The sequence below is a fragment of the Cervus elaphus genome, chromosome 23 (genome assembly GCF_910594005.1).
Source record: "Cervus elaphus chromosome 23, mCerEla1.1, whole genome shotgun sequence".
In the NCBI taxonomy this organism is placed as follows: Eukaryota; Metazoa; Chordata; class Mammalia; order Artiodactyla; family Cervidae; genus Cervus; species Cervus elaphus.
In genome coordinates this window covers 66,232,005-66,259,147 of record NC_057837.1, presented here as the reverse complement: position 1 = coordinate 66,259,147, position 27,143 = coordinate 66,232,005, and the positions used below count along the sequence as shown (strand labels likewise).

Sequence of the window (27,143 nt, the reverse complement as noted above, 5' to 3'; positions counted from 1 at the left end):
ATACCACTGTCACTAACAGAGAAAGAAGGAAGTGTTTCTTTGCTTATTAGATCCTAGCTACCGGCACATCATAGTTTTTGATTGATTACTAAATTCCAGACATTGTGTGAGGCAGTCTGAACAGTAACCATTGCCACCACCATCTACCCGCCTTGCAGGAGTAGCTTGTGTTTATTGAGGGCTTAGTATAGTGCCAAGTGCTTTACCTACACTGACTCCATTACTTCCCACAAATACTGTGAATGAGATGGTTAGATAGCATCACTAACTCAATGGACATGGCTCTGAGCAAACTCTGGGAGATAGAGGAGCCTGGCATGCTGCAGTCCATCAGTATGCAAAGAGTTGGAAATGACTTAGTGGCTGAACAATGACAACAATAGGGATCATCGCCCCCATTTCCAATGAGGAAACTGACTCAGGCCAGACCTCCCTAAGGTTAGTGGGAAGGAGGACGGGGGACTCAAATCCAAGTCTGTGCTCTCTTCATGCTACCATGTCTGTGGAGGCATGACAGATTTTAGAGCTGTTTGGAGAACAAAGGAAGATACTAAATTAGAGTGGTAGAATGGCTTAAGAACAGAGCTTAGCAAAATTAAATTTCTCCAATTACGTCAGAAGTGCCCCGGTAGTTTTTCCTTTTTCACACTCTTCCCCACAATCTGATCCTCTTTTAACCAGACGTACTGTACCTTCCAGTTTCCCCAAATGTTGTCATGTGGAAAGGATGGACCCAAGAGAGCACTGCCAAACCCTATTTTTTCCTCCTTCCCCAGAACTTCAAGACTCTGACAACGTTCACTTCGACATTCTACTTTTAGACACGAGGCCGCATGATTTGAAAGTGAAATTTTCAAATGCAGATCTGAGACAGGATTGCAGTTCATCTCCAGGAGAGGCATCACCATAACTGCACTGAACACGCACAAAGATGAAACAGAGATTGGCTTCGAAGATGGAGTTTCTGCCCTGACAGTTTTAGAAGCATCAAGAAACCAGCACGGAGAGAAGGTGACTGCTGTCAGGAGAGCACCTAATCTAGCCTGTTACAACTCTGTGGCATGGAATATTTATTGCTGAGTGGATTCAGGGAAGGTGAACACAAGTGTGTACTCCATGTTTAAAGGGAAAGTAAAAAAAAAAAAAAGCAAGGTGATTATGTATTATTCTGATGGAAAACAAGGAAGTTTGGCTAACAGTTACTTAAGGCACATTTTCTTGAGTTCTGGACTTTTTAAAAAAGAAGTAGATGGTATGTCACCTTTATTATCCACGCCTGTCTTACTATGTGTGAACAGAGCCAACTTTTTATAAATGAATTAATGAATTTTTGGCTCCTTTTCTTGGTTTCTAAGATACTACATAACAATCTGATTTTGTGATAAGGACCTGATACAGTTCTTTGGATTTCTGAGTGTGACGGAAAAGAGTTAGACATCTGAAAGAACTAAGCCAACAGGATCAGATCTCAACTCTAACTTACTAGGGTCTGTGGGCAAGTCATTTATATTTTTTTGGCCTTGACTTCTTTGCTTGGAAACCAGAAGCCTGAACTGGATCAGGGAAGGGAAATAAGGTTCCTGAGTGCCAACTCTGATCCACTATAATGGCTACAGAGAACCATATTGGAAAAGTATTGTGAAGCCAAGTTGGAGCTTAGTGAGGGAAGAACACTGAAATCGACTGGCACTGTTCTCAGGTTGGGGAGTGCAGAGGGCTGACTTTTGTCTTTCCTAATTTGATCTTCTTGAAGGTGCCTTTTAGCTTTGATAATCTGTGGCAAATCTAGGACTGAAGCACCTTAATAGCCAGAAGCAATGGGTTTTTGCCCACAGATGGGTACATTGAGAGACTGGAGCTGATGACAGACAGTGCTCCGAGGCAGCAAGAAGAGCCACTGGAAGACATGCCTCCAATAGCCGTCACTTCAACAGCAAGTGGTGAGCACTGACAATTAGCTTATCCTGTCATCAATAAAGTAACTTCCCTGGAAGAAAGAGACAAGCCTTGGATTTGCTGTTACATTAGAGAGGCTATTTTAAAACAATATGAGTGTGTAAATCAAATGCTCTTAAAATGGGAATATGATTAATAGGGACTAAAGAGAAATTCCCGCAAACCAGTAGCCTCCTTAAGTATGGTAAAGATATTGTACTTTGCAAAATTTCCAAGTGAAAATCTATATACACGTTGAAATGCATTTGAAATAGCACGGGAGAGTTAAGATTTAAAGGATGTCTTCCACAAGCTAATGCATTCAGCTCTCACCTTTGAGAAGAGGGCAGGTGATCGTCTTCTCCGTGAAGCAATGACAACTCAACATCCACATATGGCATTTTTTACTTTTCAGAGCAGAGGACCTGCATTAACCTCACTTGCTGTATATGCCCGGTGTTGTGTGTGCACAGGAAATACCATTTTCAGATTTCACAGGTGGAAAAACTGAGATAGACATCAAATAACTGTTACTGAGTTTTGCTTAGAGACTTTAGTGGGATATGATTTCCGAGTCTAAGACCTTTTCCTGTTAGTCCTTTCACTCTGACAAAGGATGGGCAGGGGACTTCTCTGGTGGTCCAGTGGTTAAGAATCCATCTTGCAATGCAGGGGACGTGAGTTCAATACCTGGTCAGGGAACTAAGATCCCACATGCTACAGAGGAACTAAGCTTGCGTCACAACTAGAGAGTCTGCACCACAGTAAAAGATTCTGAATGATGCAACAAAGATCCCATGTACTGCGACTAAGACCTAATACAGTCAGAAAAATAAATATATCGGGTGGGGAAGGATGGGTGGGAAAAATGGAATAATAACAGCAGCAAAATTTCCTGGGTCCTCACTGTGTATCAGGCACTGTGCTAAGCACTTTCTTGAACTTCTCACTTTTCCTTAAACCCCAAGAGGTAATAAGAACCATAACTCTTTCCACTTTCAAATAAGAAACTGAGGCTTAAAGAGGAGAATTCTCCAAAGGTGACAAAGCTCAGAGCTGAGCAAGTTGTTGGAGACAGGATAAAAACCCACATGAGTCTGGCTCCAAGCCTGTGATCACTTCTCTAGTTCAAAACATCTTTGTTTTACAGACCTTTTCCAGTATTAGCCTATGAGCAAATAGATGGGGTTTTTCTTCATGCAGTATCTGGGAACCACTGCAAACAACCAGCTTTAAATGGAAGGTCATTTAGCTCTTTTGTTTTTTTCTTATAAACTGAAGAAACTTAAAAAAAAAAAAAAAAACGAGGAGGGATCTCTAGCTAGACTAGCAAATTCCACGTGTAATTCAGGAGAGTTAAAAAAACAAAAAAAGACAATCCGAGAGGTTTTATTTTGTTCATTCCTTCCATAAGAGAGGGCTGAATAGATGGTTATTCAGTGAATAGTGCATTAACTAGAACAGATTGCAATTCAGGGCAGCATAAGCCTGTTTGGGGGCTGCTAAAACAAACAGATTCATCTCCAAAGACACACACAAGGAGGTGGTACGTGTGGCATCAAGGCGCCATTTCTGCAGGGCTGTGTGTGCGTTCCCCCTCCCCCGGCCACATCCTCACTTTAAATGTTAATCTGTCTTCAGAGTGCTACCAAATCTCTACCTTGCCAGGTGCCTCTATCTCTCTCCGCAGGCAAGTCGCAAGCCTCCAAATGAGCGTGTGGATGCCACTTCTAATCTGCCCCTGACAGGCGGCCAGCTGCCCCTCTGATGGAAGGAGACAGTCATAAAATAAGCTGCTATGAAGCCAATAGGAATCCCTCTTTCCTTAATAAGCGGGGACATGGCTCAGAAACCCAGTGGGGTCACTGCTAACTATGTGTAGTCATGGGCAGGAACTGCCCCGCCACTGAGAAAAGGCCAATTTCCCCTTTTCTTCCAGAGTAAAGGGAGAGGCAGGTAAGTGGAGAAGGAGGAGGCACAAACAACAGCCAAACAAAATCTTCTTCCAAGAGCTTCTGAAACAGGGCAACTGTGAGAGAAGGAGACGAGGGACTGCAAGTCTTTTTCAGCAGGGGAAACAGGCTGGAGAATTAGTGAAAGGGATTTTTTTCTGAGAATTTACAGCTAACTGATAGCAGTTCTGATAAGAATTCAAGGATATCAGGCCAGAGTTTGCAAACAGAAAAGAGACTATGTGTTAGGCCAGACTTAACACATGAGCATGTGCCACTCTAATAAAGCTACCATGAAAACTAAAACACACACGTATACATACCAGGTAAGGCACTTCCCAAAAGAACAGAATTTGTGTGTGGCAGAGCTGGGATTTAAACCTGGGCTATATGATGCCAGGGTTCATGTTCCTTCTATGGTAGCTTGACGCTTCCATCACAGGTGGCGTCACATCAACCATCTAAATGTACTAAAAACAAACAAGCAGACGGCTAGACTACTCATTCACTGAATTTTGACAACATATAAGCCAGCCTTGTGGCTCTGTGGTAAAAAATCTGCCTGCCAATGCAGGAGATGAAAGAGGTGTGGGTTTGATCCCTGGGTTGGGAAGATCCCCGGAACAGGAAGTGGCAACCTGCTCCAGTATTCTTGCCTGGAAAATCCCATGGACAGAGGAGCCTGGTGGGCTACAGTCCATGTGGTTGCAAACAGTTGGACACGACTGAGCATACACACAGCTCTCCCAAGCCAGCCTCGAGAAAACCAGGGCTTCTGTGAAGTGCTGTGGGAGAGACTGTGAGCCCACTGAGAGGAGGACAGAGAGGATGAGAAAAGCAAAACAGAGTGCTTAGGGCCAGGGACTTCCCTGGTGGTCCTGTGGTTAAGACTCCACTTTCCAATGCAGGGGGTATGGGTTCAATCCCTGGTCAGGGCGCTAGGATCCCACAGGCCTCAGGGCCAAAAAAACCAACACATAAAACAGAAACAATACTGTAACAAATTCAATAAAGACTTTAAAAATGGTCCACATTAAGAAAAAAAAATCTTTAAAAGAGTGCTCAAGGCCACACTGCAAGGGAAGAGGCAGAGGAGCTGCCCAGGACTCAAGTCCCCCAACTTCTCCTCTAATGGTAGAAAGGATGATTGTGATTGGGAAGGGGGCAAGAAGGGAGGGAGGAGAGAGAAGGGAGGGAGGAGAGAGACGGGAGTGAGCATTTGGCTAAACCTGCCTCTAGGAAAGAGGGAAGCAGGAGGGAGGGGAAAGCACTACCCCATCCCCTTCCCCACTAGCTCTGGCTTCTACAGTGTGCTGTAAGCTGTGGTCTGCCAAATTCACAGACTGAGAAGTCTGGGAACCACTGTTCAAGGAACAGCTGAGAGAAGCTCTCAGCAGGATTCCCTTTTTTTTCTGGCTTGCCCAGGAGCTTCCAGCACAGTTAGCAGATGACCTGACTGCAGTCTCACACTTCCACTGTCTACACAGCTTGGTAGGTGTGCTTTATGATCATGGACCCCACTCATCTGCTCCTGCACTTTACCTCCTCTGTACAAATCTATAAGTGAGTGTCAAATGCTAAGGAAATCGTCAAAGTCTGTCTCGGCCATCAAGTCCTGTGGATACTGTTTCATTACAAGAAGTCCGTCTTTCTCTTTCCAGGATAAAGCCTGGGATGATTTAACTGTGGCAAAATTAGCATGCAATTTGTAAGTCATTTCGGTGCAAAGTATGTGGCGAGAAGGCTTTATTGAATAGACCTGCTGAGAATAATTTTCCCAGGAACTAAAAAAAGGAAAACCTCTCTCCAAGGTTCTTTCCTCCCTCTTTTAAAATCCCTGCCAGTACCTAAATAATTATCTCTTATTTCTGACGTGCAGAAGCCTGGCATCCCTGTACATTGAATCAGCAGAAGCCGGAAGAAACCCACGAGAAGTCAGGACATCTGCCCAACAACAGGGACCTTGGTATTTTCTGGGCTTCTTGTTGCTTGGGGAGTCAGGTGAAATCTGCTGAGACAAGCACCCTGGGTATTTACAGACCACAGAGAACTGCTGCTCACTCCAAGAGTCTCAAGAATTACATGCCCTTTAAAAGTTCAGGTCAAATCTTGTTAACCAGGAAGCTCCAGGGTATGTTCAGATACTTTGTGGCCCTGGAGTCTCATGGACACTGAATATAACATGAGAAAGCAGTGGACAGCTGCCCAAGACGTGGAAGTCTTTGCTAGTTAACAGATTCTTGCAGTAATGCGATTGGAACTGAGTCTGTATGTAATACAATTATCAGTCTGTCCTGCAGACGCTTCTAAATAATAGGTTTTTAATATAGCTACAGGTATTCCACAGAAGGTACACAGTTGTAGAAAACATGTTTTTGAAGATGGGGCTATTCAGAGAAAATACAAATTAGGGTTAACAATGAGAGTTTAGATATAATGTAGGAAACTCAGGACTCTCTTATCTTCTTGATACCCATGGATAAATATTAATTTTAACTCATTTAAATGTCTTTCATTTACCACATGCTAATCACTAAGTAGGTCTTAAGAACATGATGAACAAGAGGGATGAGAGTTGCAGAGAGACAGAGTAAACAAATGTATAAAGTAATTACAGGTCAGGAAGAAGCACTGGCAGTTGGGGGGCGCTGCTTCACACGTGGGGGGTCACTGAAAAGCTCTCTGAGGGGCTGACATTTAGGCTGAGACCTGAAGGTGGAAGGAGGCACCAGCTTGAGAAGAGGCAGGACAGAGGGAGAAGCAAAGACTATGAGACAGAAAGTTAAGGCACAGCAGCAGGAGAGGAAGGAGGAGAAGTAGGGGGGTAGGGGGGTGGGTCTGAGATCCCACAAAACCACGCAGCACAAGGGAAGGAATAAAATACGTGTATGCGGAGGGCTGGTGGTAGAAACAGTCCTCACAGAGGAAAAAGGGAAGGTTCTCTCGCAACTCTCCATGCCAGGACCTGTGAAAGCAGCTTTCACGTGTGTGATATCTATGTCACCGAATTCTGAAATGTGTAATTCCTCACACACCCACAGGTTGAGATGTGCACTTTAAAAAACAGAACACCAGAAAGGAAGAAAAGAAAGCTGGAGAAGTGAGGCTGTGTGTTGGCAGTCAGAGAACCCGAAGCAGCCTGGCTCTAAAGTCCACGCTCCCCCATCTTTTGTTCGGAATATAATTTAACAGTTGCCCCCAAACTTAACCTGGCCTCCCAGCGCCTCTGCTTTGCTCCTGTTCCTGGAAATGCCCTGTATGTCCCCTTTGGAGGTGCAGCTCCGCTTCTGCCTCATCCACAAAACTGTTCAGGGTGACTCGGGGTGCAGATGGCTCCCCCTGCGCCCTGGATTCGTCCAGCCCTCAGCAGCAGTAGCAGGGCTCCCTGGGCCCCTTCCCTCGACACTTGAACCTGTGCTCACCCCAAGCTGGTGTCAAGCTTATAGTGCCTGCACAAAGCACATGCCTAAGAAACACGTGCCACATGATGGGATTCTTTTTGGTGAATCTTGGTCAATGGTAAACCGGTGCACATCTGCACGGTGCCCATGGCAGCCTGAAGTCTCCAGGGACAGCAGTGGCTCTGAGACACTCAGACTGTCAATACCTGATCCCCCTTCTCTTGGTCAATTTATTTAAGGTGTTTTTGTTGCAGGCCTGGCACAACATATGAGATATTTATTCCTTCCAGATCTGATAGTCAATGTTATCAAGAGAAACAAGGATTCAATTCGGGTCAACAAATATTTGCTGAATTCTCAGTAGGTGTAGGACATTCAAGTTTAAAGGGAGTAGGGTGGAAAGAGGCAATGAACAGCTTGTGACTTACGGGAGAAGACTGCATGAAGGAGAGACAGGAGAGAGGTTGTTTGTTCCAAGTCCCTTTATAACTGGGAGGCAGCTTCATCTGGCAGGAGGAGCCTGAGTGCTGGCAGAGCGCGCCGCTCACAAACGCACCTCTCACCCCCCAGCCCGCCCTGACTCTCTAAGCAACACCGAGGCTGCTGAGCACTAATAGCCTTGGAATGTTTGCCAGTGCCGGCTGAACGGCCTTGGCATCAAGGAGACAGATGTTTGTCAGGGAATGGCAGGGCCCCGCGCCTGTGGCACACGGAAGCACTGGGAATGCTGGGGAGAATGGCTGCAGCCATTACTCTCTGTCAGGGCTAATCAATTTCATACCCTCTTCAATGCTGATAATAGATAATCTTGTGGGAAGCAAGCCAAGTTTCTGAACAGCTCCATGCAAGCTGCTCCCTGATGCCCAACAGCTTACTCTGGTCTCTCTTAAAAAACAAAACAATACCCCCTCAAAAAAAAAAAAGAAAAAATAACAACAAGCAAAAACCAAAGCTTATTCCAGCTTCACCTCAGACAAAGCACCTGATGGGGCCAATGCTCTGGTCTGCTAGGACAGCTCATTCTGGGTTATCTGGGAAGGAGGATGCTCTTAGGAACAGGGTGGCCTAGCTTACTTAAGAGTTACCCAGGAATTTTAAAGGAAGCTAGGAAAACCTAGTAACAGCAGCAGCTAAGTGCTGAGCAAGGTACTGACACTTTATGCTTGGTCTTCTAATAGCACTGAAAGGGAGGTGTTGCGTCCATTTTACAGATGAGAACATCAAGGCTCAGAGAGGGGACTTCCCTGTACGTCCAGTAGTTAAGAAGCTGCCTGCCAACATAGGGGGCACGGGTTTGAACCCTGGTTCGGGAAGATCCCACATGCTGCAGAGCAACTAAGCCTCTTGAGTCCGAGCTCTGCAACAAGAGAAGCCGCTACAGTGAGAAGGCCTCACACTGCAACAAAGAGTAGCCCCAGCTCACTACAACTAGCCTGTGCGCAGCAATGAAGACACAGCTCAGCCCCCACCCCACCCCCCCGGGAAAAAACAGCTGGGGGAAGTCATTTGCCCAAGGTCTCAGAGCTAGGAAGCAGCAGAGCTCAAGTTCAAATCCAGGCTTGTCTGGCTCCCTATGCCTCACGCTCACCTTTCCACTAGGCTGCAGCTCTTCTATACAGAAGACAGCAGCTGATCAACCTCTTCTTGTGCTTTTCATTTATTCCATTTTCAAAAAATGGCAGAATTACCAAAGTATGTTCACCTGAACCTGAGGGAAAACATCAAGTTAACATTTCATTAATGTTAATGAAAACATTAACTTGAGAGACCCCTTTGCTGAAGCCACGTCATAGCTAAGAACCCGAGCTACATGAGGCGTGGTGACAAGGTGCGGCAAGCAGTGATTCTGAGGTAGGTGCCTGCACGCAAATCCCAGTCCCCGGACTCCCACATGTTCCTGCTACCAGCCCTGAAAATCTCCTTCAGCAGATAACTTGGGGGACGCCATCAGAGCTGGGGTTCTAGTTGTCCTGAGGCTGTCTCCCTACAAAATTCTACGGAAAGTTCAATCTGTTTCTAATTACTGTTCAGTCTAAGAAAAAGAATACATTACTCTGGCATTTTAACAATCACTAAGTATCGACCATGTACACGCTGCTATAAAGGGAAGAAACGATGGAAGAGGAAAGTTTAAGCCAAGAATAAAATAGAGGGGGTGATGTGTGTGGAATGAAAGGACTGTGTGTAGAATATGCTGGTATCTGAAGTCCAGACTCAGAATTCAGAGTCTCTGCCACTTATCTTGTAGTAGTCTCATCATATAAAAGAAGACAGGCCCAGGCAATCAATCCAATCAATCCACAAACATCTGAGGACTCACCAGGTCTAGAGAGCACAACGAAACCACAAAAATGATACACATGGTTACTGTCTTCTGCTACTTATAAATGAAGGTGTATTTTGTGAAAGGGAATGGGTAGCTAAGAAGGACACAGACAACAAGGTCACTGTGTTCCCCAAGCTCTAGTCGCTCACCCTGGCCTGAGGCACAGCTGGAGGGAAGATGCTTGTGTGATTCCCAATGCACACAGCTCTGCCTCACGGCTGGCTTGCCCCAACAACACAGAAGGGAGGGCTGCGGAGGCGCGCTCTCCCACCAGTAAGGCTCCAAAGCCTCAAGTGTGTCTTTAGGCAAGAAGAGTGAAAAAAGAGAGTGATACAGCAAACCGAGATCACAAAGAAAACGACTCTGAAAAGAGCAAGAAAAGGATCATTTTGTAACCTGACCAAAGACAGAGGAATGTCTTATAGGGAAGAGAATGCAAATCGGATGTTAACCAATAGATACGAAAACCTGCCCTGATTCAAGAAACAGAAGAGAAAGCTACCGAGGCCAGAGGCGGCAGAGAACAAAATAGAAGGAGGTGAAAATACAGGAGGTGGCGTAACATCCGAGGTAAGTCCGGCCCGGCAAGAAAGACAGCTAGCAGGTTTCATCTCTCCCAGCAACCACCGCATCAGACAGTGCGGCTCAGTCACTGTGACCCGGTGTGCGGGCCGGGCTGCAGAGCTCTGAGTTCCCTTCTCTAGGTGTCCAGGTTCCATCTGCAAATGCAGGAACTGGATTCAATGACCTCCTGGTTTCCTTCCAATGCCTCCCTATGATTACTGAAGCCAGCAAGTGTGTGTGCCAAGACACACTCTGCCAGTGGGGTACCAAGTCACAGCACTGTGCCGTGGTCAGGTTTTCAAGGAGGAGCTCTTGTCAGGGGTACCTGTGCAACCACCCAGACTCCCAGGTCAGCCCTGGCTCGACCGTACACACCCACCCTCTTCAGGGACTTCACTCCTGTTAGAAGAGCAGCTATAATCGCTGGCAGACCATCCCCTGCTCAGGATGACATGCTAGTTGGCACACGAGGGCAGACGGCACCTTTGTCCTGGCCTGTCCAGTGGGGAGATACGGGTGCACAAGGGACCCAAATGGAGTGCAAGTCAAGAAGAGCTGGCAAGAGACAGGCAGGGATACATACGTGCTTTTCCCCTTCAATCTTCTTGTCGGCCACCTGCACTGCATCCAGATACTTAAAATGCAATTCCATCAGCCTGTCAACCTGAAAGAGAGGTATTTCACAGGCGTGAGTGAGAAGGGAAGAGAATACCAGGGCAGGAGAACAGCGGAGCTCCTATTCATCTCACTGTCGCTCCCCACAAAGGGAGAGCCCCTCTCCCGCTTCTCACTCTGGATCAGAGCTTTGCCTTGAACACATCAGCAATGGATCAAACAGCTGGGGCAGAATAAAGCAAACGCTTAGCATGGATACTGAACACAGGTCCATTACCAAAGGACATCATGTGTTCCCAGCCCTCCTAGGACTCCCCTGAATTCAAGCTGTTAAAAACAAATAAATCAATAAAAATTCAAGTCCCTTCTTGCAAAGAAGAGGAGCTTGAAGTTACATACTTGATATTCACTCAGAACTTTACCGAAACTTCTTTTTTTCAAACTGAAACCTTTCATGTTCGGATTCTGCCCCAGAGCTGATCTTTTTTTTAAAAAGGTCTGAGTAAAATCTCTTTAGTTGCTTTTGAGTGAGAACAGAGTGCAAGAAAAACTCCTTCAGCAACTTAAAAAAAGCCCTGACTTTTGTTTGGCAGTAACCTAAAAACCAGTTTCAAACTTCACAAAAGTCGCTTCAAATATGCCCAAGGAACACTCAGTAGGTTTGAAAAAGTTTCTGTTTTTTTTCCCCTTAGACTTCCAAGAGGTTGAAGGAAGACTGTGAAGCTAGCCTAGACTTCTGACCTCTTTTTACTGGGTTGGCACCACCATGGTTGTTGGTAACCCTGGAATTTACCCAGTGTGTGCTGTGTGTGCGTGTGTGTGTGTGTATGTGTGTGTGTATGTGTGTGTGTGTGTGTATGTGTCCATGTGCACGTGCGAGCACTCTGTCACTTAGCTGTGTCCAACTCTTTGCGACCCCATGGTCTGTAGCCCACCAGGCTCCTCTGTCCATGGGATTCTCCTGGCAAGAATACTGGAGTGGGTTGCCATTTCCTCCTCCAGGGGATCTTCCTGCCCAGGGACTGAAACAGCATCTCTTGTGTCTCCTGTATTGGCAGGTGAATTCTTTATCACTGAGCCACCTGGGAAGCCTATTTACCCATGGGCTGGTATTAATAATAGATATTGCTTCAACATGGCATCAGACAGGAGACTGTGCCCACACCTTCCCTGGTTAACAAGGAAGACCCTGAAATCTTACAGGTTTCAGTTTACAAAGTATTCTCATATCCACTATTTCCTTAAACATTAGAAAAACCTGATAAGGTAGGCAGGGAAGATAGAGAGCAATCCTAATTTTAAAGATGAGGAAACTAACACATAGACATTAGATGATGTCACCAGGGTGACACGACTGCTAAGATGTTCTCTGTCCTAACCTGATGGCCTTTTTTTTTTTCAGACAACAGTTGCATTTATTTCTATTACTTATATGGGAGCAAATGGTTTCACTGCATGTTACGAATTTTTAAAGCACTGACTTAGTCTTTTCCTCCTCGTCCTAATGATCCGTAATGGTACATTAGTGCGTACAGAAATGGTTTCAAAATATTTGGGGTTAGGGAAATTGCATTTGGAAATGAGAGGCAGGACAGCCAGAAAACCCTCTGAGACCCGGAGCAGTGGGGCCCAGATGCCGGAGAAGACATTTTGGGGGCAGGATCACTCTACCCAGCACTCGTCAGGTCACACTGGGGAGGCAGCCCTTTCCTTCCGCTGGGTCCTGGCCCCATCTTACAGTCCACCAAGGGCCTACCTTCTCACTGTCATTTTCAGTGAATTTATTCAGAAGCCGGGTCCGCTGCTGCCCTCTCAGGTTCCGCAGGAGGGAAGCGAGGATCGAACAGACATGCTCTGGGTTGGGAAGGAAAAAAGAGAACATGCTGTGATCAGAGCAGTAATTATTACCTCTCTTCAAGCCTGATCTGGTTCTATTGGAGGAGGAATAAGTAGGCCTTCCCTGACTGCTGCTATTGATTAATAAGACAAGAACCTAAACTGTGTCAATGGAAAACTAAACTGATTTTCACAGACAGCACAAGAAATATATTCAAAGGGGATTACATCCCCAAGGACAACTTGAGCAACTGAATCAAAACTAAGTTAGAATTTCTGTTCTGCCTGGAATTAATTGAGTTCTATTGTCCACAACAGAACCTCAAACTAATCCCCCCCATTTACAGAAATAACCTGTGAACAGTGTATGAATACTAACCATGAGGGCAGCACGCAATGAACAAATAAGACATGTTTTATCATATTCTCAAATTATCTTAAAACTTTCCCAAGCAAATATCCCAGAATTAAATCAGAAATATGATGGGGTCCAAGAGCTATCACTTATATTCTGGTGCAGCTATAATCCTTACCTGTTTAAAGACAGCTGGATAGTAAGTACTTCAAAATGATAACTGCTTTTTTTTCAGTTCATATAACCTATGGGCTTCTATTATGAGATACTATTATTCTAGCCAGGGCAGAAGAAGGTGATTGAAGGGTATATTATAGGCTTCAGCTGTTAAGAGGTTCTTTTCTTTAAAAATAGTTTTTAAAAATCAAGAATAATGACCTTGAAAAGGAGATGGCAGAGAAACGTTTATTTTTAAATAAAATACCTACAGTGTGGGCAACATATTCTGTTTTGAAAACTGAGCGAAGAACACGTTCATATGCCAAAGTTACTTTGAGTTCTCAAAAAGTCATCTGATTAATAAAGTCACAAGGAAGAATTCTTATGGTAGCACAGATACAATTGTGTATTTGGTTTTTTCCATCACTTATATCAGAAGCATTCCTCACTACTTCATTTCCCCAATCTCCTAGTGCGAGAGTTATTCACCTTCTTCCAGCTACATTCACCTTCCTGGGCATCCCATCTAGTCCCATAGCTTTAAAGACCAGTTGCATGCGTGTGTGCCCAGCTGTGTCCGACTTCCTGTGACCCCACAAACTATAGCCTGCCAGGCTCCTCTGTCCATGGGATTTTCCTAGGCAATAATACTGGAGTGGATTGCCACTTTCTACTCTAGGGGATCTTCCTGACTCAGGGTTGAACCCGCCTCGCTTATGTCTCTTGCGTTGGCAGGCAGATTCTTTACCACTGCGCCACTTAACGTGCTGACTACTCCCAACCTCTACAGGTCAGTTCTGTTCTCTGAACGCAGGTTCATGCATTCATCTGTCTACCTGCTCTCTCCACTTGGTTGTCTAACAGGTCCTTTAAACTGAACATGTCCAAAACCAAGCTCCTGACCTTTCTCCTTAGACCTGTGCCCACAGTCTTATCCACTGAGTTAATGGCAACCATGCTCTCCAGCTTCTCAAGTGAAACAGCGGTGATACCCTTGATTCTCCTCTTTCTCACACGTCCCACAGAAACCTTGTCAGCTGTACCTTCAAATTACATCCAGAATTCCATCTCTTCTTACTGCTGCCCCCCCCCCCCCCCTTCATAACTCTGGTGCACAGCACCATCATCTCTTGCTGGGAATACTCAACAACAGCCTGCTTGTGGGACTCTGCGTCCACCCTTGCCCCCTTCGCCTTGATCTCCATAGAACAATCAGTTAAAACAAAGTCACACTCTATCATTGCTCTGTGTAAACCCTCTACTACTGGCCCCAACTCACTCAGACTGAATGCTGTTTTCTAATGTCAGACATACTCCTGTCCTGGGGCCTCTGTGCTTACTGTTTTCCCTGCCTGAGATACTCCTCACCAGAATATCTGCATGGCTCAGTCCTCAGATCCAGTCCTACTCAAACTGTCCTCTTCTCAATGAGGCTTTTCTTTGACCACCCTATTTAAAAACGAAAAGCCCCAATGCTGCCTATTTCCAAGTCTTATCTGCTTTATTTTTCTCTTCAGCATGCATTATCTTCTAACATGCTGTGCAGTTTGTTTTTTTACTGCTGCCCTTCAACTAGAATATGAGCTCCTTGAAGGAAGGGATTTTAGTCTGCTTTGTTCACTGATACATCCCTGGCCCCACAACAACGCCTGGCATATAATAGGTGTTTCAGAAATACGTGCTGAATGAATGGGAAGAAGGCAGGTTTTCAGTGCAAATTTTTGGTGGTAGTGGTGGGAGGTGAGGAGAACCAGACAAACAAACCACTCTTAAATTCTGGGTATTTTTCAAATGCCTTTGTATAGCTTTCACCTTTTGGACACAGTGCCTATTCCAAGTTCAGAGTAAGAGCACCTCTGCATTGGTAATATACTCATCAGTTACAAAATGGTCCTTAAAGATATTTTGCATTTGGGAATGAGTGGATGACTTTTTCCTAGGGAGCCATGAGTTTGAATAAAAGATCTCTCTAATCAGTAGATTCACTTTTTTAAGTATAAAGTTTTTCATAAAATATGCTGTAGAGAGAGGTATTAAACAGCTTCTCAAAGTGACTCCAGGGTCACCCCAATATCTTCCTGCTAACTTTTGTTGTGAAGCTTGGATTGAGGTGCTTTAATCTCCATCCTGAACAAAAGGAAGGGGAAGGGAACAGGAGTGGGGCAAGATGAGAAAAAACATCCTGAACCTAAGGTAAGGACAGTGAACCGAGATGGCTCAGCTCACGGTGACAAAGTAGAACAAGAAATGATGTCTTTGGAGGCTCATGGCAGGAAAAAAAACCACAAACAACTTCTGTGTATGTCAAGGGGAAAAGATTAGAGGAAAGAAGATGGGGTGGGGGGTGGGGGGAATATAATCAGTTCTGTAATCTTGGGCCAAACAACCGGATGTGGCTCTGATCTCTTCAGCTGGTGAACAGATGTGGGACAGGTCATAATAAAAGCAGTGAATTTTAACAAGCTTAGTTCTGAAACTTTGAAATTACTCAGCGTGACAACTGGTAACAACCTCCATGTATGTGTATATATATATGTATGACAATCTGACAACCATAGAGGAAGGAAAAAAAAGATTAGCCAGAGAGATCTCACAGATTATCTGGGGCCAAATCTCTTTTTGTACTGATAGAAAAATCGAGGCCCAGAGAGAAGTGACTTGTCCACATGGCTAACTGGTGAAAGAGGTAGAACTCCAACTTCAGATGACTCACTCATTCATTCACTGACCACTTATCTCTGTGCTTGACAACCACTTGGTGATCAGAGCTTCCAAACAACACAGTATCCCTAACCTTAAGGAGGTGCTTATTTCGTGGGGAAAACAAAACAAGAACTACAGTGCAATGTGCCAAGTTTCATCACTAAGGTAGGCAGAGGGGATGGAAGGAGCACAGGGGAGGCATAACGGACCTAGAGGGATTCCCACTGGAGGTAAGGAACAACTGAAAATCATAAAAGCAAACGCAACAAAAAAGTCAAGGCTGACAACTAGGTAGAGAAGATAGAGCACTCAGGAAGAAGGAGCAATACATGCAAAGGCCAGCTTGGATGGAGTGCTATACACACACGAGGGAGGCAAGGCCAGTCAGATGGGGAAGAGTCTGGAGAAAAAAGTCACAAAAATCCACAAATGAATTTTAAGCTGGAGACAGACAATACGAGATAAGAGTTTAGCTCAATCCTTGGCTGCTAGATTCCTTTCAGAGACCAAGATCAGGAAAATATTTCTCTTTCCTGATGAATTTTTAATTTACCTGAGTTCCTGCTTTGCCTTGGCTACCAGGAAGCTCAAAGATGAGTCTATGTTCAACTACAGGAATCAATTTTTTACAATTGCTTTACTATTGATTCCTTCTGTCCTCCACCAATGAATTTTTAAAATCAAAGCAATGGATGCATCATTAATGATTATATAGTTATGGTTAAAAACCAAACTATACAAAAAGGTATAAATGTCCTTAACAATTATTCACTGAGCATGTACTAATACATTCCTCCCCCACTCCTCTCACTACCCCGTTCATCTCTTCCAAATGACAAAAAACTACTAAGTATCGTGTGTATATTTACAGGGGAGGGGAAAAAATGTATATACATACATACATACACACACACAGGTCTTCTCTTCATACCTTTCCATATCAACACATTTTTTATTTTAAATGGTTATGCACAATTTCACTTATTTATCATAATTTAACTAATGTCCCCAATCATGGTTATTTTACATGGTTTCCAGTTTTGGGTTGTTTCGTCTTTGCTGTTAGAAATAATGCCACAATGAACATCCATGAACACATATTCTGACACTTACACCTTTATTTCTGGCATGGATACACTTTTGCATGGACCTAGCACTGGCTGTGGGTGAGTCAAAAGCTATTGACATACATAATGTTGAAAAACTAAAAGAAAGCACAGATGGACTGACCTAGGGCCCTTGCTATTACAGCAGGAAGAGACGTCACTTCTACATGCACAGGGGTGCGGTGGGGGCTGGGTGGAGGAAGGGGATACTGAAGACAGAAACATACTGGTCTGTCTTTACTGTATATATTGTTTCCTAGAAGCTGGAGATAATTTGGTCTACAAAATAGTTCAAAAAGAAGCCCAAACTATTACCAGGCCAATTCAACTGAGGTATATAGATTTGCCTATAGTAAATAAAGGACAGAAACTCAGAAAAAAAAATTGTTTTTTTTTAAGACACTGACAAATGGTCTTCCAAGAAGGCTGTACCAATTGACTTTCACTCTCAGTATGTGTATGTATGTATATGTATGCATTGTACACATATAAAAAACTTTGATGATTACCTTTATTGTGTGGGAAGCATGAAACTTAGTAGGAAAAGCTTACATTTTGGAGTCAGACAACATGGTTTAAATCTAAGCTCCCACCACTTGCTCGAGAACGTGACATTAAGTAAGTTAACTAACCAGTATGTGCATGTAGGTATGTACTGTGTAACATGAACATACACATGTATCACATATACACAGAGAGTGGAAACATGCTTTTACATACATATTGTAAAAGAGTATCTGTTTTCTCATATCCTCTCTCATATTGGATATTATCCAACTTAGAAATTATGACAACCTGGTAGGTAAAAAATGGAATCTTCTTTTGATTAGCACGTTTTTGTTCTTGTTACGAATAAGGTCAAACTCCTTTTCTGATGTTTACTGACCATCTGTATTGCTCTCTGTGTGAACTGCCTGGCCTTACATCCTTTGCCAATTTTGATTTCTATGAGCTCTTTATGAATTAAGAATATTACCCTTTTGTCTTTTACACTGCAAATATTTCCCCTAGTTTGACATCTGTCTTGACAAATTCTTACTCAAAGCCAAGATTTAGCATCGCCACATTGTTTTGCTGTAAATTGCTTCAAAATCCTATCTGAAAGTAAAAGTAAGCAGGGTACAATAATAACTGTCACCAGTTGATTGTGTATCTATAACAGCAGGATTGAATCTGTATACAATATTTTCAATGAATCTTTACTAGTAAGCTATGAGAAAGGTACTACTCCCATTTCTGTATTATAATGCAGAATCCAACTGTCAGTGTGGTTAATCAACCTACTTAAGGTCATGTCCTTCAGAGAGTGGTGGGAGCTTAGATTTGAGCTCATGTCTGACTCCAAAATGTAAGCTTTTCCTAATAGGTTACATGCTTCCCACATGTAAAAGGTAATCCAAAGCTTTTAAAGAAGGAAAATAAGATCAGAAACTAAACTGTGCAAAGCCCAAAAAATGTGCTTCATGGGGGGCTCACTGAGTGCAAAAGATAGGCACTATGCAAATGTGGGTGAAGAAAAACTCAGCAGTTCAAATGAGAGGAAAATGAAGTGAAAGGCCATCTGGAGGTAAGATATGACCAACAACCCCTCTTTTCTCTTTTACTGAATCACTCTTTCCAGAAGCAACTTCTAGTAGAGTCCAAATAAAGAATGGAGCAGTTCTACAAAATACCGAACCAGAACTTCTCAATAATTCCCTGTTTCATCTTCCTGATTAAGATGGATGAGGAACTGTAAGAAAATGTTCCTTTTTTTGGCTGGGCCAAGCAGCCTGCAGGATCTTAGTTCTCTGACCAGGGATCAAATTCGGGGCCCAGTTAGCGGAATCCTAAGTTCCAAAGAATAGCAAGGAGAGATAAGAAAGCTTTCCTCAGTGATCAATGTAAAGAAATAAAGGAAAACAATAGAATGGGAAAGACTAGAGATCTCTTCAAGAAAATTAGAGATACCAAGGGAACATTTCATGCAAAGACTGGCTCAGTAAAGGACAGAAATGGGAGGGACCTAACAGAAGCAGAAGATATTAAGAAGAGGTGGCAAGAATACACAGAAGAACTGTACAAAAAAGATCTTCACGACCCAGATAATCACAATGGTGTGATCACTTAGCTAGAGCCAGACGTCCTGCAATGTGAAGTCAAGTGGGCCTTAGGAAGCATCACTACAAACAAAGCTAGTGGAGGTGATGGAATTCCAGTTGAGCTATTTCAAATCCTAAAAGATGATGCTATGAAAGTGCTGCACTCAATATGTCAGCAAATTTGGAAAACTCAGTGGTGGCCACAGGACTGAAAAAGGTCAGTTTTCATTCTAATCCCAAAGAAAGGCAATGCCAAAGAATGTTCAAACTACTGCACAATTGCACTCATCTCACATGCTAGCAAAATAATGCTAGCTGTCAAAATTCTAGATGTCAAATGCTAGCTGTCAAATGCTAGATGTCAAAATTCTCCAAGCTAGGCTTCAACAGTACTGTGAACCGTGAACTTTCAGATGTTCAAGCTGGATTTAGAAAAGGTAGAGGAACCAGAGATCAAATTGCCAACATCCGCTGGATCACTGAAAAACCAAGAGAGTTCCAGAAAAACATCTATTTCTGCTTTATTGACTATGCCAAAGCCTTTGACTGTGTGGATCACAACAAACTGTGGAAAATTCTTCAAGAGACGGGAATACCAGACCACCTGACCTGCCTCTTGAGAAATCTGTATACAGGTCAGGAAGCAACAGTTAGAACTGGACATGGAACAACAGACTGGTTCCAAATAGGAAAAGGAGTACGTCAAGGCTGTATATCGTCACCCTGCTTATTTAACTGATATGTAGAATACATCATGAGAAATGCTGGGCTGGATGAAGCACAAGCTGGAATCAAGATTGCTGGGAGAAATATCAATAACCTCAGGTATGCAGATGACACCACCCTTATGGCAGAAAGTGAAGAAGAACTAAAGAGCCTCTTGATGAAAGTGAAAGAGGAGAGTGAAAAAGTTGGCTTAAAGCTCAACATTCAGAAAACTAAGATCATGGCATCCGGTCCCATCACTTCATGGGAAATAGATGGGGAAACAATGGAAACAGTGGCAGACTTTATTTTTTTGGGCTCCAAAATCACTGCAGATGGTGACTGCAGCCATGAAATTAAAAGACGCTTACTCCTTGGAAGGGAAGTTATGACCAACCTAGACAGCATAGTAAAAAGCAGAGACATTACTTTGCCAACAAAGGTCCGTCTAGTCAAGGCTATGGTTTTTCCAGTGGTCATGTATGGATGTGAGAGTTGGACTATAAGGAAAGCTGAGCACCGAAGAATTGATGCTTTTGAACTATGGTGTTGGAGAAGACCTTTGAGAGTCCCTTGGACTACAAGGAGATCCAACCAGTCCATCCTAAAGGAGATCAGTCCTGAGTGTTCATTGGAAGGACTGATATTGAGGCTGAAACTCCAATACTTTGGCCACCTGATGCAAAGAACTGACTCACTAGAAAAGACCCTGATGCTGGGAAAGACTGAAGGTGGGAGGAGAAGGGGACGACAGAGGATGAGATGGTTGGATGGTATCACCGACTCAGTGGATTTGAGTTTGGGTAGACTCCGGGAGTTGGTGATGGACAGGGAGGCCTGGCGTGCTGCAGTCCATGGCGTCACAAAAAGTCGGACACAACTAAGCGACTGAACTGAACTGAACCACTGGATGGTCAAGGAATTCCCAAGAGAATGTTCTTTGTATGTCTCAACAAGATGAGGTGTGGGGTGCTGGTGGCACAGAGAAAGCATCAGGAGCTGTAATTTTCACAGAAGAAAATGTAATAAACAGAAGAATCTTTTTTTTTTCTGGAACTAGATAATATTAACATACATTTCCATAACTCATTCCAGCCTGGAGCAGGAGATACCCTGACCAATTGCAGTGGTACACTGAGAACAAATGACATATACATGTTTGCTTGGGATTTTTAAGTAAAGGACAGGTTGCCCATTTCAGGAGACCTGAATCTGCGTATGTTCTTTCTGTCTCTCTCTGTCTCTGAGTTTTGTGGCTGGCTGTAGGTCACTGGTGGCTGCCAGATAGGAAAATACTTCATCCACCCCAAGTTTTGTGCCTGTACGTGAGCACAAACACACACACATGGTTTCATTAGCCACTAATAAATGTAGCTTCCCTAGGAACAGATTTCAGCCCAAGGTGGTGTCAATTTTTCATGGACCGAGGAGATGGGAAGAGCTGCTGGCACAGAAAGCAGGGGAGATAACAGGTTTATCTGCTGGCCAACACCGCTCAACTGCTCTGTCATTTCGACAGGATAAAATGGGGGTGAAGGATGGCTATGGAGCTGTCAACACAGACAGGGCAGATATGGTGGCTCCCACTGCAGAGAACAATCTCTACGGCAGGGCCCAGGAAGAGAAGAACATATGCACGCACACACACACACACACTAAAGGAATCCACAAGGCTCCAGAGAGGGGAAGCCCAAGCAAATCTACACTTTGAAGTCACTAGGTAAGGAGGCAGAGATCCTGGTGGAGTATTAGAGAGCCAGCACTGAAACTGTACGCCCATGTGAGTCCCTGCCTGCTGGGTGTCTTGCTCAACAGTCAGACAATGTGGCTGCCTCACACACTAACTAGTGAAACTGCCTTAGAGGGGTGGCTCTGGCCCATTCTTCCCCCAGATCAACTCTTCAGGGTCTCTCAAGAGTGATTAGCAATGGGTTAGATGCCTCCTTGGGTATATTAAAAAAAAAAAAAAAAAAAAAAAGTCGCTCAGTTGTGTCCAACTTTTTGCAACCCCATGGACTGTAGCCTGCCAGGCTCCTCTGTCCATGGGATTCTCCAGGTAAGAATACTGGAGTGGGGAGCCATTCCGTTCTCCAGGGCACCTTCCCTACCCAGGGATCAAACCCAGGTCTCCTGCATAGCAGGCGGACTCTTCACCAGCTGAGCCACCAGGGAAGCTCTGATGCATATGCAAGGTATTAGCCTTGGTATATGCAAGCGGGTAAAAGTTTGATTCTCTAGGGTCAGTGAGAATTATGTAATTTTCAGAGCTGAAAGGAGAATCAGAAATCTTCAGTTCAATTCCTCTCGGATTTCGAGTACAGAAACAATAGCCCTGATAAAGGATGGGATTTGCTTCTGGTCAAAAGTCACTTTCCAGGATACTGAAATATAAATCTGCCATTTGTAGCACCCCCCCCCCCCACATTCTTTTCTTCTTAAAATCATGATAAACACTTTTGAGAATCTGACGAACCCTATGTATGCTATTGTCTCACACACACACCCCCACACACGTCACATTTCTATGGAGTTTCAGAGAGTTCTCATCTCTTAGGGATGTGGCTCTTTGGGTTAAGAACTCAGATAAGAAGTCTTTCCAGAATGGCACAACCAGACCATGGCTGTCCCTCTAACCAGCCTCTTACATACAGTGTGTGCCAATTTTGTAGAAAGTAAGATGGAACTGCGTTTCCCATCCTTATTCTTAAAGAAGAATGGTTCAAATCCCAATAGGCTAACATCAGCTCTCTCTGTGAGGAGAGCTACTCAACCACACAGGCCTATAAACAACTAGGTCTATCAGCGTCTACTGCTGAGAGGGACACTGATGAGACTAACTTCTGGGACCTCCTCCAGAAACGTCAAGTGAATGAATGAAGGACTGATGTGGGGCTTTAGGATCACACGGACTCGGATTCAAATCTTGCCTCTGGCACTCACTAGCTGGTTAAACTAAACCATGGCATACTGTTTAATTTCTGAGCCTCAGTTCTCTTATTTGTAAAATGGGGCTGTACCTTCTATTAAGTCCATTGTATCAAATGAGCCATGTGCACGGGAGGCACTCAACGGGTTTGAAACCCGCTGCACTGAAAAACGGCACCCACTCCAGTACCCTTGCCTGGGAAGTCCCACAGAAGGAGGAGCCCGCTGGGCTGCAGGCCATGGGGTCGCGAAGAGTCGGACACGACTGAGCGACTTCACTTTCCCTTTTCACTTTCATGCACTGGAGAAGGGAATGGCAACCCACTCCAACTCCAGTGTTCTTGCCTGGAGAATCCTAGGGACAGCAGAGCCTGGTGGGCTGCCGTCTATGGGGTTGCACAGAGTCGGACACGATTGAGGCGACCTAGCAGCACTGAGAAAGAGCATCACAAGAGATTCTCTCACCTAGGCACCTGCCAAAAGTGTCACCTTGCTACTTCCATGTTGCATCCTGATCACATGCTGGCCTTTGAACATGTTGCAATCAGCCTGGGTTATTCTAACTAGCTCCCGCTGAGAAAAATAGGAACTTAGATGGCTTGACTTTCTCAGCTGGTAGGGCTATTTTCTACAACTCGAGATTTGTTCTAACCCTAAAATGGAACAAGGCCAACTTCATTCAGACTCTTTAATCCCACAATACATTAAAATAAAGAGCTTTATGTGTGGTTGCCTTTATAGAAGCCAAATAATACAAGATTCTGGGAGGCCTGCGGATAGCCCTGAGGTGGGTGGTGGCTATTTACCAGTAAGCTGAAGGACATGGCACATCTAAGTAGAGATGGTCCTCTCTTTTAATAAAACTAAACATACTTTGCCATGGTAATCATTTGCCTTTTGATCTCGGTGCAAGAGCTGAAAACACAGCACATGATCTGCCGAGGAAATGAAAAAGATGTTCTCCTTTATGAGTTTCATAATCACAGACAACTAATCGCAGGGTACAAAGTAGTACATACACCAACCACTCCTTTACTCAAACTTCTGAGTGCCCACTATGTGCCAGGCAATGTACTAAACACTGGGACTGCAGAGATGAAGGAAGATGGTCCCCAATAAAAAAATTAAAAGTTGGAAAAAAAAAAAAGAGGTAATTAGCTTATTAGCAAGGTCAGGGAGGGGTGCAGATCAAGGATAAATAGACATACTGGACTATGGAAAGTGTACCCTAACCAATATTCTGATGGCCTGGCATTTAAATGTTGGCCCAGCAGGGCTCATGGGGGAATAAATTCAGGGCTGCTCTGCCTACCCAGCTTCAGAGCCTGCATCTCCTTCCAGCAGCCCAAATGGTTAAGAATGATATGGGTCAGACAGAGTTCTATTCTTAGGATGAAAATGGTCCCTGGACTTCAACCATCAGGCCCATGTCAAGGCAAGATTCTGCAGGGCCAGTTTAAAATTCCAGGCCATGCTGCAGAGATGCCTTTGTTTCCATGGAATATTTGAGGCCATTAGCTCTTTTGTTTTAAGGAAATCACACAGAAGTGGTCTTCCCTCATTTCTAAAATTAAAACCACTCTGTTTTATTGCTGAACCTTGCTGCCCACCTCCCTTCTGGGCTCCCCCAGATGGAGAGACATCCTGCTTTCTGCTAAGACTCTAGATGCAAACAGGATGTTTAAAATATCCTAATTAGATCGATCTTGATTTCAGTAGGGGTGTGCTGGAATACAGATTAATCTGTTCCATGCCTGGCACTGGCAGCTGAAGTAGCAGGAGGCCCTGTCAAATCAAGACATAACATCACACTCCTCTGTCTCTGTTATTATTTCTTTCCCTTTTTACATTTCATTATAATGGACATCTGCCTAGCAGGGGATGTGGTAACCCTAGAAGAGTCACGCGTGTGCGCTCAGCCACTCCAGTTGAATATTGCTGCAAGTCAAATCGAACATTTTTCTCAAGACAGATGGGTCTGTGTAAGCATCTATATATAGTCCCCTTTAACACATATACAAAATACATACATTCCTGTTCTTCGCAAACATTTGCTGAATCCTGGCAGGCACTGGGCTAGAGACTGGGGACTTAAACAGGCAACATTTACTGTAAACCTACTATGCGCCTATGTGCGCTCTGCATGTATTACTTTATCTAATTCTCACAACAATCCTTTGAAACGTGTTTATTATTCTCCCCACTTTACAGGTAAGAAACTAGAGACTCAGGAAAAAAAAAATTTGTCTCCCAGAGTTTCTCAGCTATTAATAACTAGGAAGTGACCTCATTAGTTCTACTATAATACAACTTGATTATTTTCCTCAAGAGTTAAAAAAAATACCCAGTAAGAATATTAAAAAAGCATTCAGCTTCCTTAGCATTACCAATAAAATCACGAGATAGTTTCATTTGATAAAGTTTTCAAAATACCTGGCGCCTGGAAGGCTGTGGGGAGGGGAGCTCCCCTGCACTGCTGGCCCTATTAATACTGTGGACGCAGACCACTCTTGCTGTGTGCATCTCCCCAACAGATGGTACGCTCCTCCAAGGCAGGGACCACATCTTATTCACTGCCACACCTTCACTGTCTAGCCTCGCGCCAGGCCTTCAACTCATACTGAATTTGACATCCTAACTAAACAGCATGGTAAGAGTCTGCTATCAGAGATATATCCGTATAAAAAAGAAATAATAACTGACTCCCTGACAGGGTCTGGATGAGCCAAACTCTGAAGGATGAGAAGGAATTTATCAGAGACAAAGGCGGGAACGGCATTCCAGACAAAATACAAGAGATTTAAAAGCACGGAGATAGCAATGGACATGACACGGGACAGGCTGCAGGGGGTGGGCGAGGAAGCGGCAGGTGAGGGAAGAGAGGTGAGCAAGACCCTCGCAGACTCAACTAGAGTCTGGACTTTATCCTGCAGGACCTACAGAATTGACAGAAAACAGGCAGCAGGACCAGATTTCTGTCCCAGAAAGATCATCCTGGAAGATGTGTAGGAATGTACACTGGAGGAGAAGCAGGATCAGATCCAGATTATCACAGAAACATATGTAATCAACAAACACAACATATTGCATTTGGGTATATCTAACAGGCAATTCTCCCTAAGCAAAACCTGAACTAGTTAATGATCTTTCAGAAAGAAGCCCAATTTTCCTGCCCCCTTTCTGGGGGAAGAAAGGAAGTGCAACATAAAGATCACCAGAGTAAAGAGATACGGGTTTCCAGTCCAAACTCAGAGGAAAATCTTCTATGTGCCTCTAATGACGTCTCTTCTCCACCTATTCTCTGCGACTCAATATCTGTGACTGTAAAAGGAAAGAAGTAGCTCGGAAGATAAACAAGGTTCTCCCTCAATTCAATGACAAGATTCTAGTTATCAAAAAAACATGAACAATTACCAAATGACCCAGCAACTCCACTCCTCAGTATCTACTCAAGAGCGGATGAAAACATATGACTAGAAAAAGACTTGCACAAGAATGTTCATAGCAGCTCTATTCATAATTGCCCCAATCTTGAAACAGTTTGTCAACAGGAAGAATGGAAAAAGACATCCACACGATGGACTACTACTACAACACTGGTGGCTCTCAAACAGTGTGCTGAGGGAAAGCTTTGCTCTGAAGAGAGTACGTTGCCTGAGGCCATGGATACGAGGTTCCAGAAGAGGTTACTTGATGGTGAAAAACTCAGAACAATAGATACCTTTGTGAAGTGGGGGAAGGGATCTGACTAGAAAGAGGCATGAGGGAACTTTCTGGTGTGGTGGTAAAGTCCTGTACCTTGACAAGAGTATAAGGAAGGAAGGAAGTGTCAGTTGCTCAGTGGTGTCTGACCTTTGCACTGTAGCCCGCCAGGCTCCTCTGTCCATGGGATTTCCCAGGCAAGAGTACTGGAGTGGGTTGCTATTTCCTTCTCCAGGGGAACTTCCCGACCCAAGGACTGAACCTGGGTCTCCCACATCACAGGCAGATTCTTTACCATTTGAGTCACCAGGGAAGCCCTGACAGAGTATGTATTTACTCAAATCCATCAAACGCTGCATTCAAGATCGGGGCGTTTCACTCTATGCAATTTTATTAAAAAACAAACAAAACAAACACCTGAACTCTAGGTTACTGATACTCATACTGAAGAACTAAGCATGAACTGTACTGATGCTTACTGCAATTTACTTCATGCATCAAAAAATCAAATGGGTGGATGAGAGATGGACAGACACATGACAAAGTGAACACAGTAGAATGTAAACTGTACAGTCTAGGTGGTGGGGACATGAGCGTTTGCTGTACCGTTCTTCCAACTTTTCTGTATACTTGAAAATTTTCTTTAGGAAATGTTGGGAGAAAGGAGGCAAGAAAAAAAGAGAGATGTGAACTTGGAATATATTATAAATGATGAGATCCCTAAAGGCCATTTTTCCAAAAAGTGGCCTTTTAATATGTCTGTTGTTTGAGATTTTGA

The 27,143-nt window shown here is 44.0% G+C and overlaps 1 protein-coding gene across 1 annotated transcript in view; it reads right to left on the bottom strand.

The window, feature by feature from the left end:
* Positions 1-27,143, bottom strand: part of CTNNBL1 (catenin beta like 1) — a 160,265-nt gene that overhangs the window by 15,813 nt on the left and 117,309 nt on the right. Inside the window, exons 12-13 of the mRNA XM_043883285.1 lie at positions 12,550-12,647; positions 10,762-10,842 (exon numbers count right to left, since the gene is read on the bottom strand). Coding sequence (XP_043739220.1) covers positions 10,762-10,842; positions 12,550-12,647 — 179 coding nt within the window. The remainder of the gene's footprint in view (positions 1-10,761; positions 10,843-12,549; positions 12,648-27,143) is intronic.